General features: G+C 50.7%; 1 protein-coding gene across 2 annotated transcripts in view; it reads left to right on the top strand.

Moving 5' to 3' along the window:
* The first annotated feature begins 3,466 nt into the window (after nt 1-3,466).
* Nucleotides 3,467-13,685, top strand: part of LOC140361280 (uncharacterized) — a 37,366-nt gene continuing 27,147 nt past the window's right edge. Inside the window, exons 1-2 of one of the 2 annotated variants that reach the window (XM_072447041.1) lie at nt 3,467-4,043; nt 4,098-4,150. In XM_072447041.1, coding sequence (XP_072303142.1) covers nt 3,602-4,043; nt 4,098-4,150 — 495 coding nt within the window. In that variant the 5' untranslated portion in view covers nt 3,467-3,601. Of the gene's footprint in view, nt 4,151-13,685 lie in introns of both variants that reach the window. The other variant, XM_072447039.1, reaches the window with a different exon arrangement.

Raw genomic sequence — 13,685 nt, 5'->3', positions numbered from 1 at the left:
TAAGTTTTAAATGTGTCCTTTAAACTTTAAACATGTCCTTTAAACTTTAAACATGTCCTTTAAACGTGTCCTTTAAACGTGTCCTTTAAACTTCAAACGTGTCCTTTAAGTTTTAAATGTGTCCTTTAAACTTTAAACGTCAAAAACAAAATAAAAACAGTGAAAAACATTCTCTCTGTTTTTCAGTTTCACATTCTATAAATACAACTTTTGGTTTTACAGTGTAAAGATTAAAAACCTGTCATTTCATTTTAATACCAGCAGGTGGCGACTTTACTAGGGAAATATGACAGTTGTCATGACGACGTCCTTTAGGCACAAGAAATCCTGCTCTAAAACTGAACTAGGTTTTGTTCGATTCTAAAACAAACACAAAAGTAAACGAACGTCAGAAAAGTCATAATTGGCTGAAACATGAACGAACAAAAATATTGATGATGTCATCACGGTGAACAAAGAGATGACACGGGACTTGATGCTTTGGTCGTCTCCATGACAACCTGCAGCACTGAGGGACAATGTTATGTCACTTCTGTTTTAATGTCTCTTTACGTCATGCGTTTGGATAATTAGATGCAGCGCGTCGATGAACAGGAAACATCTGATGCTAACATGCGCTAACGCTAACCCATCTGATGCTAACATGCGCTAACGCTAATCCATCTGATGCTAACATGCGCTAACGCTAACCCATCTGATGCTAACATGCGCTAACGCCAACCCATCTGATGCTAACATGCGCTAACGCTAACCCATCTGATGCTAACATGTGCTAACGCTAACCCATCTGATGCTAACATGTGCTAACGCTAACCCATCTGATGCTAACATGCGCTAACCCATCTGATGCTAACATGCGCTAACGCTAACCCATCTGATACTAACATGCGCTAACGCTAACCCATCTGATGCTAACATGCGCTAACGCTAACCCATCTGATGCTAACATGCGCTAACGCTAACCCATCTGATGCTAACATGTGCTAACGCTAACCCATCTGATGCTAACATGTGCTAACGCTAACCCATCTGATGCTAACATGCGCTAACCCATCTGATGCTAACATGCGCTAACGCTAACCCATCTGATACTAACATGCGCTAACGCTAACCCATCTGATGCTAACATGCGCTAACGCTAACCCATCTGGTGCTAACATGCGCTAACGCTAACCCATCTGATGCTAACATGCGCTAACGCTAATCCATCTGATGCTAACATGCGCTAACGCCAACCCATCTGATGCTAACATGCGCTAACGCTAACCCATCTGATGCTAACATGTGCTAACGCTAACCCATCTGATGCTAACATGTGCTAACGCTAACCCATCTGATGCTAACATGCGCTAACCCATCTGATGCTAACATGCGCTAACGCTAACCCATCTGATACTAACATGCGCTAACGCTAACCCATCTGATGCTAACATGCGCTAACGCTAACCCATCTGGTGCTAACATGCGCTAACGCTAACCCATCTGATGCTAACATGCGCTAACGCTAACCCATCTGGTGCTAACATGCGCTAACGCTAACCCATCTGATGCTAACATGCGCTAACGCTAACCCTCAACTTATAAAGTTATTGTAACTGGAAATGTGGCGCTTTATCATCTGAGTTTTCTCTTGTCCAATCATCACAAGCTGAAGCGTTCCAGGGACATGAAGCGGCCCCTTCAGACGCTCCAACTGCACCGCTCCAACTGCACCGCTCCAACTGCACCGCTCCACGCTGCACCTCCTCCACGCTGCACCTCCACGCTGCACCGCTCCAACCGCACCGCTCCACGCTGCACCTCCTCCACGCTGCACCTCCTCCACGCTGCACCTCCACGCTGCACCGCTCCAACCGCACCGCTCCACGCTGCACCTCCTCCACGCTGCACCTCCACGCTGCACCGCTCCAACCGCACCGCTCCACGCTGCACCTCCTCCACGCTGCACCTCCACGCTGCACCGCTCCAACCGCACCGCTCCACGCTGCACCTCCTCCACGCTGCACCTCCACGCTGCACCGCTCCAACCGCACCGCTCCACGCTGCACCTCCTCCACGCTGCACCTCCACGCTGCACCGCTCCAACCGCACCGCTCCACGCTGCACCTCCTCCACGCTGCACCTCCTCCACGCTGCACCGCTCCAACCGCACCGCTCCACGCTGCACCTCCTCCACGCTGCACCTCCACGCTGCACCGCTCCAACCGCACCGCTCCACGCTGCACCTCCTCCACGCTGCACCTCCACGCTGCACCGCTCCAACCGCACCGCTCCACGCTGCACCTCCTCCACGCTGCACCTCCACGCTGCACCGCTCCAACCGCACCGCTCCACGCTGCACCTCCTCCACGCTGCACCTCCTCCACGCTGCACCGCTCCAACCGCACCGCTCCACGCTGCACCTCCTCCACGCTGCACCTCCACGCTGCACCGCTCCAACCGCACCGCTCCACGCTGCACCTCCTCCACGCTGCACCTCCACGCTGCACCGCTCCAACCGCACCGCTCCACGCTGCACCTCCTCCACGCTGCACCTCCTCCACGCTGCACCGCTCCAACCGCACCGCTCCACGCTGCACCTCCTCCACGCTTTGCACCGCTCCAACTGCACCTGAGAACAGTTCTCCTGTGTGAACCAAACAGACCTGTTTAACAGGATAAACCAGGAGTCGTGCTGTTGCTAAGAGACGGACTGTAATACAGAAGCACTTTCTAGCGTTGTTGCTGTTTATTGCGTTTAATGTTTAATCTGTTTAATTCACTATTGATTTTAATTTGAAAAGATGTGGCACTTTAGCTATCTATATATCTATATATATATCTAATATATATATATATATATATATATATATATATATATATATATATATATATATATATATATTCGTAGTATTGTTGTAGAAAAAGCTCGTGTTCTATTTAAGGTCAATAAAAGTAATAACTATTGAAAGATGTTTAAATCATGTTTAAAGTCACACGTTCAGTACTTTGTGTTTCATGTGTTGGCCACAAGGAGGCGCTACATTCATTTTACATCTTCTATTGTACTTTTGTGTGAGCAAAAGTCTCACAATCAGATTTAGAGTTTGAGTTATTAATGTGGCCGTTATTAGAAAAGAGAAATAAATGTGTTTTTTAAATAAATACAAACTGAAAGTGGCTTTAATGTGAGCTCAAATCTGGCTCCAATCATTTGTTGAATGTCCTTCCCCTGTCTCATCCCCATTTCTTGATGTCTGATCTAATAAAGCAAAAAAACAAAAACAAAAAAAAGGTAATATTTCCTAAAGAAGAATGAGTTGAAAATAGTCCAAAACACGAGCCGGGTTTGTGTTGAGGCGATCCCTCTGGTCCAGCAGCTGTGTGGAGCCATAAAGCACTCCATCAGCGCTGCTCCTCCTGTTTGACCTTTGCCGCCTCCTTTATGTCCCAAAATACAGCCACGACCTGCGCGCTCAAGTTCAGCCACATTTATCCCAGACAACAGAGCGAGCGCTGCAGCTGCTGCAGAGAGTTCAGCTCAGTCACACTGTGGAGCTGTCTGAAGCAGGTCCACTGAAGAGCTGCCCAGACCTTCCTGCTGAGAGCACCGGTGGCACCCATGGAGACCATGGAGGCCCCACAGGACGCAGCGGTGAGCCAGGCACTGGTCCAGTTTGAGTCCACTCTGCAGGCTGCAGTGCGGGAGGTGCACGTGGATGTGAGCGCGTTCAAACAGAGAATAGAGCAGAAGATCGAGGACGTGTGTGTGTCCCAGGCACCGCTGGCTGAGGCTGTGTCCAGGCTCCAGGAGGAGAACCAGCACCTCCGGGCCAAGCTGGAGGCTCTGAGCCGCCTGGTGGAGGGTCTGAGCAGGCTGAGGGCCGATCTGAGCACAGAGCTGCACTCACAGAACGGACATGCACCCACAGAAGAGAAGAGTGAGGAGAGTCTCAGGTCGAAGGCTCAGCCCAGCACCACGCCCTCTGAGAGTCCTGGGATCAGCTCAGGATCAGGGCTCGCCACAGCCCCTGCAGCTGCTCCTGCTGCTCCTGCTGCCCCTGCTGCTCCTGCTGCTCCTGCTGCCCCTGCTGCTCCTGCTGCTCCTGCTGCCCCTAGCAACAGCACTGCACCGGCTCCATGGAGGACCCGGAGACACGCTGACATCAATGTGAGTGCCATTCTCTCCTGACACGCCAATGCAAATAAATAAACATGCCTGGTATAAAGCTGTGGCCTCAGGCCTAAACTGTGATCCTGTCTTATCTCTGGATTATACTCTCCTTTTACACGGCAGCTGAGCTTTCCTCACAACAAATGCTTTAGTGCTTTAGTGGCAGCTTTTTATGAGACACTTGAATGATGATTGTTCACCTTAGAGTAAGTTTAGGGCATGAGCCAATCACACTGCACCGTCTTATTGTGAAAGACTTATTTCTGTCAAACCAAACAACCAAATAAAGCCACATTTCAACTGATCCACTTTGGAGCGGATGACAGGGTCCGACAGTGTCTTCGTACAGCGGATGACAGGGTCCGACAGTGTCTTCGTACAGCGGATGACAGGGTCCGACAGTGTCTTCGTACAGCGGATGACAGGGTCCGACAGTGTCTTCGTACAGCGGATGACAGGGTCCGACAGTGTCTTCGTACAGCGGATGACAGGGTCCGACAGTGTCTTCGTACACCGGATGACAGGGTCCGACAGTGTCTTCGTACAGCGGATGACAGGGTCCGACAGTGTCTTCGTACAGCGGATGACAGGGTCCGACAGTGTCTTCAGTGTCTTCGTACAGCGGATGACAGGGTCCGACAGTGTCTTCGTACAGCGGATGACAGGGTCCGACAGTGTCTTCGTACAGCGGATGACAGGGTCCGACAGTGTCTTCGTACAGCGGATGACAGGGTCCGACAGTGTCTTCGTACAGCGGATGACAGGGTCCGACAGTGTCTTCGTACACCGGATGACAGGGTCCGACAGTGTCTTCGTACAGCGGATGACAGGGTCCGACAGTGTCTTCGTACAGCGGATGACAGGGTCCGACAGTGTCTTCAGTGTCTTCGTACAGCGGATGACAGGGTCCGACAGTGTCTTCGTACAGCGGATGACAGGGTCCGACAGTGTCTTCGTACAGCGGATGACAGGGTCCGACAGTGTCTTCGTACAGCGGATGACAGGGTCCGACAGTGTCTTCGTACAGCGGATGACAGGGTCCGACAGTGTCTTCGTACACCGGATGACAGGGTCCGACAGTGTCTTCGTACAGCGGATGACAGGGTCCGACAGTGTCTTCGTACACCGGATGACAGGGTCCGACAGTGTCTTCGTACAGCGGATGACAGGGTCCGACAGTGTCTTCGTACAGCGGATGACAGGGTCCGACAGTGTCTTCGTACAGCGGATGACAGGGTCCGACAGTGTCTTCGTACAGCGGATGACAGGGTCCGACAGTGTCTTCGTACACCGGATGACAGGGTCCGACAGTGTCTTCGTACAGCGGATGACAGGGTCCGACAGTGTCTTCGTACACCGGATGACAGGGTCCGACAGTGTCTTCGTACACCGGATGACAGGGTCCGACAGTGTCTTCGTACAGCGGATGACAGGGTCCGACAGTGTCTTCGTACAGCGGATGACAGGGTCCGACAGTGTCTTCGTACAGCGGATGACAGGGTCCGACAGTGTCTTCGTACAGCGGATGACAGGGTCCGACAGTGTCTTCGTACAGCGGATGACAGGGTCCGACAGTGTCTTCGTACAGCGGATGACAGGGTCCGACAGTGTCTTCGTACAGCGGATGACAGGGTCCGACAGGAGCTGCATCCACACTGAGCGGTCTGACTCTTCTTTATCACGAGATGCTTCAGTGACATCATCTTGTTTCCTCTGATATAACTCATGTTGAGGCCCAGTGAACCTGCGCAGGTTGTGACTGCACAGGTTGTGACTGCACAGGTGACTGCACAGGTTGTGACTGCACAGGTTGTGACTGCACAGGTGACTGCACAGGTTGTGACTGCGCAGGTTGTGACCGCGCAGGTTGTGACAGCGCAGGTTGTGACTGCGCAGGTTGTGACAGCGCAGGTTGTGACAGCGCAGGTTGTGACCGCGCAGGTTGTGACAGCGCAGGTTGTGACAGCGCAGGTTGTGACTGCGCAGGTTGTGACTGCGCAGGTTGTGACTGCGCAGGTGACTGCGCAGGTTGTGACTGCGCAGGTTGTGACTGCGCAGGTTGTGACTGCGCAGGTGACTGCGCAGGTTGTGACTGCGCAGGTTGTGACTGCGCAGGTTGTGACTGCACAGACAGTAAAAAGTCCAGATAGAAAGTCAATAACAAACATTAACAACACAAAACATAAAACTAAGACATGAATTATTTACAGAAAATAAGATGCTAAAAGATTGTTTTTAAGTCAGTTTGTTGAAACTTGGCGCTGCTGTTGCTTCACTTCTCCTCTGCACATGCTCAGTTAGAGCTTCACTTCTCCTCTGCACATGCTCAGTTAGAGCTTCACTTCTCCTCTGCACATGCTCAGTTAGAGCTTCTCTTCTCCTCTGCACATGCTCAGTTAGAGCTTCTCTTCTCCTCTGCACATGCTCAGTTAGAGCTTCTCTTCTCCTCTGCACATGCTCAGTTAGAGCTTCTCTTCTCCTCTGCACATGCTCAGTTAGAGCTTCACTTCTCCTCTGCACATGCTCAGTTAGAGCTTCACTTCTCCTCTGCACATGCTCAGTTAGAGCTTCTCTTCTCCTCTGCACATGCTCAGTTAGAGCTTCACTTCTCCTCTGCACATGCTCAGTTAGAGCTTCTCTTCTCATCTGCACATGCTCAGTTAGAGCTTCTCTTCTCCTCTGCACATGCTCAGTTAGAGCTTCTCTTCTCCTCTGCACATGCTCAGTTAGAGCTTCACTTCTCCTCTGCACATGCTCAGTTAGAGCTTCACTTCTCCTCTGCACATGCTCAGTTAGAGCTTCACTTCTCCTCTGCACATGCTCAGTTAGAGCTTCTCTTCTCCTCTGCACATGCTCAGTTAGAGCTTCACTACTCCTCTGCACATGCTCAGTTAGAGCTTCACTTCTCCTCTGCACATGCTCAGTTAGAGCTTCACTTCTCCTCTGCACATGCTCAGTTAGAGCTTCACTTCTCCTCTGCACATGCTCAGTTAGAGCTTCACTTCTCCTCTGCACATGCTCAGTTAGAGCTTCTCTTCTCCTCTGCACATGCTCAGTTAGAGCTTCTCTTCTCCTCTGCACATGCTCAGTTAGAGCTTCACTTCTCCTCTGCACATGCTCAGTTAGAGCTTCACTTCTCCTCTGCACATGCTCAGTTAGAGCTTCTCTTCTCCTCTGCACATGCTCAGTTAGAGCTTCACTTCTCCTCTGCACATGCTCAGTTAGAGCTTCTCTTCTCATCTGCACATGCTCAGTTAGAGCTTCTCTTCTCCTCTGCACATGCTCAGTTAGAGCTTCACTTCTCCTCTGCACATGCTCAGTTAGAGCTTCTCTTCTCCTCTGCACATGCTCAGTTAGAGCTTCACTTCTCCTCTGCACATGCTCAGTTAGAGCTTCTCTTCTCATCTGCACATGCTCAGTTAGAGCTTCTCTTCTCCTCTGCACATGCTCAGTTAGAGCTTCTCTTCTCCTCTGCACATGCTCAGTTAGAGCTTCACTTCTCCTCTGCACATGCTCAGTTAGAGCTTCACTTCTCCTCTGCACATGCTCAGTTAGAGCTTCACTTCTCCTCTGCACATGCTCAGTTAGAGCTTCTCTTCTCCTCTGCACATGCTCAGTTAGAGCTTCACTACTCCTCTGCACATGCTCAGTTAGAGCTTCACTTCTCCTCTGCACATGCTCAGTTAGAGCTTCACTTCTCCTCTGCACATGCTCAGTTAGAGCTTCACTTCTCCTCTGCACATGCTCAGTTAGAGCTTCACTTCTCCTCTGCACATGCTCAGTTAGAGCTTCTCTTCTCCTCTGCACATGCTCAGTTAGAGCTTCTCTTCTCCTCTGCACATGCTCAGTTAGAGCTTCACTTCTCCTCTGCACATGCTCAGTTAGAGCTTCTCTTCTCCTCTGCACATGCTCAGTTAGAGCTTCTCTTCTCCTCTGCACATGCTCAGTTAGAGCTTCTCTTCTCCTCTGCACATGCTCAGTTAGAGCTTCACTTCTCCTCTGCACATGCTCAGTTAGAGCTTCACTTCTCCTCTGCACATGCTCAGTTAGAGCTTCACTTCTCCTCTGCACATGCTCAGTTAGAGCTTCTCTTCTCCTCTGCACATGCTCAGTTAGAGCTTCACTACTCCTCTGCACATGCTCAGTTAGAGCTTCACTTCTCCTCTGCACATGCTCAGTTAGAGCTTCACTTCTCCTCTCTACATGCTCAGTTAGAGCTTCACTTCTCCTCTGCACATGCTCAGTTAGAGCTTCACTTCTCCTCTGCACATGCTCAGTTAGAGCTTCACTTCTCCTCTGCACATGCTCAGTTAGAGCTTCACTTCTCCTCTGCACATGCTCAGTTAGAGCTTCTCTCTCCTCTGCACATGCTCAGTTAGAGCTTCTCTTCTCCTCTGCACATGCTCAGTTAGAGCTTCACTTCTCCTCTGCACATGCTCAGTTAGAGCTTCTCTTCTCCTCTGCACATGCTCAGTTAGAGCTTCTCTTCTCCTCTGCACATGCTCAGTTAGAGCTTCTCTTCTCCTCTGCACATGCTCAGTTAGAGCTTCACTTCTCCTCTGCACATGCTCAGTTAGAGCTTCACTTCTCCTCTGCACATGCTCAGTTAGAGCTTCTCTTCTCCTCTGCACATGCTCAGTTAGAGCTTCACTTCTCCTCTGCACATGCTCAGTTAGAGCTTCTCTTCTCCTCTGCACATGCTCAGTTAGAGCTTCTCTTCTCCTCTGCACATGCTCAGTTAGAGCTTCTCTTCTCCTCTGCACATGCTCAGTTAGAGCTTCACTTCTCCTCTGCACATGCTCAGTTAGAGCTTCACTTCTCCTCTGCACATGCTCAGTTAGAGCTTCACTTCTCCTCTGCACATGCTCAGTTAGAGCTTCTCTTCTCCTCTGCACATGCTCAGTTAGAGCTTCACTACTCCTCTGCACATGCTCAGTTAGAGCTTCACTTCTCCTCTGCACATGCTCAGTTAGAGCTTCACTTCTCCTCTGCACATGCTCAGTTAGAGCTTCACTTCTCCTCTGCACATGCTCAGTTAGAGCTTCACTTCTCCTCTGCACATGCTCAGTTAGAGCTTCTCTTCTCCTCTGCACATGCTCAGTTAGAGCTTCACTTCTCCTCTGCACATGCTCAGTTAGAGCTTCACTTCTCCTCTGCACATGCTCAGTTAGAGCTTCACTTCTCCTCTGCACATGCTCAGTTAGAGCTTCTCTTCTCCTCTGCACATGCTCAGTTAGAGCTTCACTTCTCCTCTGCACATGCTCAGTTAGAGCTTCACTTCTCTGCACATGCTCAGTTAGAGCTTCACTTCTCCTCTGCACATGCTCAGTTAGAGCTTCACTTCTCCTCTGCACATGCTCAGTTAGAGCTTCTCTTCTCCTCTGCACATGCTCAGTTAGAGCTTCACTTCTCCTCTGCACATGCTCAGTTAGAGCTTCACTTCTCCTCTGCACATGCTCAGTTAGAGCTTCTCTTCTCCTCTGCACATGCTCAGTTAGAGCTTCACTTCTCTGCACATGCTCAGTTAGAGCTTCACTTCTCTGCACATGCTCAGTTAGAGCTTCTCTTCTCCTCTGCACATGCTCAGTTAGAGCTTCACTTCTCCTCTGCACATGCTCAGTTAGAGCTTCACTTCTCCTCTGCACATGCTCAGTTAGAGCTTCACTTCTCCTCTGCACATGCTCAGTTAGAGCTTCACTTCTCCTCTGCACATGCTCAGTTAGAGCTTCTCTTCTCCTCTGCACATGCTCAGTTAGAGCTTCACTTCTCCTCTGCACATGCTCAGTTAGAGCTTCACTTCTCCTCTGCACATGCTCAGTTAGAGCTTCACTTCTCCTCTGCACATGCTCAGTTAGAGCTTCTCTTCTCCTCTGAACATGCTCAGTTAGAGCTTCACTTCTCCTCTGCACATGCTCAGTTAGAGCTTCTCTTCTCATCTGCACATGCTCAGTTAGAGCTTCACTTCTCCGAGCTTCACTTCTCCTCTGCACATGCTCAGTTAGAGCTTCACTTCTCCTCTGCACATGCTCAGTTAGAGCTTCACTTCTCCTCTGCACATGCTCAGTTAGAGCTTCACTTCTCTGCACATGCTCAGTTAGAGCTTCTCTTCTCCTCTGCACATGCTCAGTTAGAGCTTCACTTCTCCTCTGCACATGCTCAGTTAGAGCTTCTCTTCTCCTCTGCACATGCTCAGTTAGAGCTTCTCTTCTCCTCTGCACATGCTCAGTTAGAGCTTCTCTTCTCCTCTGCACATGCTCAGTTAGAGCTTCACTTCTCCTCTGCACATGCTCAGTTAGAGCTTCTCTTCTCCTCTGCACATGCTCAGTTAGAGCTTCACTTCTCCTCTGCACATGCTCAGTTAGAGCTTCACTTCTCTGCACATGCTCAGTTAGAGCTTCACTTCTCCTCTGCACATGTTCAGTTGGAGCTTCTCTTCTCCTCTGCACATGCTCAGTTAGAGCTTCTCTTCTCCTCTGCACATGCTCAGTTAGAGCTTCTCTTCTCCTCTGCACATGCTCAGTTAGAGCTTCTCTTCTCCTCTGCACATGCTCAGTTAGAGCTTCACTTCTCCTCTGCACATGCTCAGTTAGAGCTTCACTTCTCCGAGCTTCACTTCTCCTCTGCACATGCTCAGTTAGAGCTTCACTTCTCCTCTGCACATGCTCAGTTAGAGCTTCTCTTCTCCTCTGCACATGCTCAGTTAGAGCTTCACTTCTCCTCTGCACATGCTCAGTTAGAGCTTCACTTCTCCTCTGCACATGCTCAGTTAGAGCTTCACTTCTCCTCTGCACATGCTCAGTTAGAGCTTCTCTTCTCCTCTGCACATGCTCAGTTAGAGCTTCACTTCTCCTCTGCACATGCTCAGTTAGAGCTTCACTTCTCTGCACATGCTCAGTTAGAGCTTCACTTCTCCTCTGCACATGCTCAGTTAGAGCTTCACTTCTCCAATGCACATGCTCAGTTAGAGCTTCTCTTCTCCTCTGCACATGCTCAGTTAGAGCTTCACTTCTCCTCTGCACATGCTCAGTTAGAGCTTCACTTCTCCTCTGCACATGCTCAGTTAGAGCTTCTCTTCTCCTCTGCACATGCTCAGTTAGAGCTTCACTTCTCCTCTGCACATGCTCAGTTAGAGCTTCACTTCTCCTCTGCACATGCTCAGTTAGAGCTTCACTTCTCTGCACATGCTCAGTTAGAGCTTCACTTCTCCTCTGCACATGTTCAGTTGGAGCTTCTCTTCTCCTCTGCACATGCTCAGTTAGAGCTTCTCTTCTCCTCTGCACATGCTCAGTTAGAGCTTCTCTTCTCCTCTGCACATGCTCAGTTAGAGCTTCTCTTCTCCTCTGCACATGCTCAGTTAGAGCTTCACTTCTCCTCTGCACATGCTCAGTTAGAGCTTCACTTCTCCGAGCTTCACTTCTCCTCTGCACATGCTCAGTTAGAGCTTCACTTCTCCTCTGCACATGCTCAGTTAGAGCTTCTCTTCTCCTCTGCACATGCTCAGTTAGAGCTTCACTTCTCCTCTGCACATGCTCAGTTAGAGCTTCACTTCTCCTCTGCACATGCTCAGTTAGAGCTTCACTTCTCCTCTGCACATGCTCAGTTAGAGCTTCACTTCTCCTCTGCACATGCTCAGTTAGAGCTTCTCTTCTCCTCTGCACATGCTCAGTTAGAGCTTCACTTCTCCTCTGCACATGCTCAGTTAGAGCTTCACTTCTCCTCTGCACATGCTCAGTTAGAGCTTCACTTCTCCTCTGCACATGCTCAGTTAGAGCTTCTCTTCTCCTCTGCACATGCTCAGTTAGAGCTTCACTTCTCTGCACATGCTCAGTTAGAGCTTCACTTCTCCTCTGCACTTGTTCAGTTGGAGCTTCTCTTCTCCTCTGCACATGCTCAGTTAGAGCTTCTCTTCTCCTCTGCACATGCTCAGTTAGAGCATCTCTTCTCCTCTGCACATGCTCAGTTAGAGCTTCTCTTCTCCTCTGCACATGCTCAGTTAGAGCTTCACTTCTCTGCACATGCTCAGTTAGAGCTTCACTTCTCCGAGCTTCACTTCTCCTCTGCACATGCTCAGTTAGAGCTTCACTTCTCCTCTGCACATGCTCAGTTAGAGCTTCACTTCTCCTCTGCACATGCTCAGTTAGAGCTTCTCTTCTCCTCTGCAGCACCTGCAGGCGCTGCAGGTGCTGCAGGTGCTGCAGCTGCAGGTGCTGCAGCTGCAGCACCTGCAGCTGCAGGCGCTGCAGGCGCTGCAGGCGCTGCAGGCGCTGCAGGCGCTGCAGGCGCTGCAGGCGCTGCAGGCGCTGCAGGCGCTGCAGGCGCTGCAGCTGCAGGTGCTGCAGCTGCAGGCGCTGCAGGTGCTGCAGATGCAGCACCTGCAGCTGCAGCACCTGCAGGCGCTGCAGGCGCTGCAGGTGCTGCAGCGCCTGCAGCACCTGCAGGTGCTGCAGCTGCAGGCGCTGCAGGTGCTGCAGCTGCAGGTGCTGCAGCTGCAGGTGCTGCAGCTGCAGGCGCTGCAGGTGCTGCAGCTGCAGGTGCTGCAGCTGCAGGTGCTGCAGCTGCAGGCGCTGCAGGTGCTGCAGCTGCAGGTGCTGCAGCTGCAGGTGCTGCAGCTGCAGCTGCAGCTGCAGGCGCTGCAGGTGCTGCAGCTGCAGGTGCAGCACCTGCAGCGCCTGCAGCTGCAGGTGCAGCACCTGCAGCTGCAGCTGCAGGCGCTGCAGGTGCTGCAGCTGCAGGTGCTGCAGCTGCAGGTGCTGCAGCTGCAGGCGCCTGCAGCTGCAGCTGCAGGCGATGCAGGTGCTGCAGCTGCAGCTGCAGCACCTGCAGCGCCTGCAGCTGCAGCTGCAGCTGCAGCGCCTGCAGCTGCAGCTGCAGCTGCAGGCGCTGCAGGTGCTGCAGCTGCAGGTGCAGCACCTGCAGCGCCTGCAGCTGCAGGTGCAGCACCTGCAGCTGCAGCTGCAGGCGATGCAGGTGCTGCAGCTGCAGGCGCTGCAGCTGCAGGCGTGTCCAGGAGCAGCAGTTTTATTGTGCCACTAATGCTAATGCTAACGCTAACGCTAAACACTTGGATCTGTCGTCAGTGAATCAGACACTTCCCCCGCTCGGCCCTCGTGAGCCTCGAACAGCAGGTCTTCCAAAGGCCAAGAGTATTTCTGTCCCAGAGCTGTGAGACGCTGTGAGACGCTGTGAGACGCTCCTGTCCCAGAGCTGTGAGACGCTCCTGTTGCCATGGCTACATAAGGATAATAAAGCACAAACACTGATGGGACAGAATCGTGGCTGAAGACGTTCATCTGAACGATCCAGAACAGTTTTTGATTTAATAACAAATATTTGCTCTGGTTTAATTGTATTTCTGTTGTTTTAGTTCAAAGTAGTATATATATAATAGTATATATACTATAGTAATAGTATATATATATAATAGTATATATACTATAGTAATAGTATATATATATAATAGTATATATACTATAGTAATAGTATATATATATATAATAGTATATATACTATAGTAATAGTATATATATATAAT

This window comes from Eucyclogobius newberryi, unplaced genomic scaffold (genome assembly GCF_026437365.1).
Source record: "Eucyclogobius newberryi isolate DKJ021-1_F unplaced genomic scaffold, fEucNew1.0.hap1 SCAF_15, whole genome shotgun sequence".
In the NCBI taxonomy this organism is placed as follows: Eukaryota; Metazoa; Chordata; class Actinopteri; order Gobiiformes; family Gobiidae; genus Eucyclogobius; species Eucyclogobius newberryi.
Note: the sequence above shows the minus strand (reverse complement) of the source record. Positions and strands in the feature narration are given on the sequence as shown.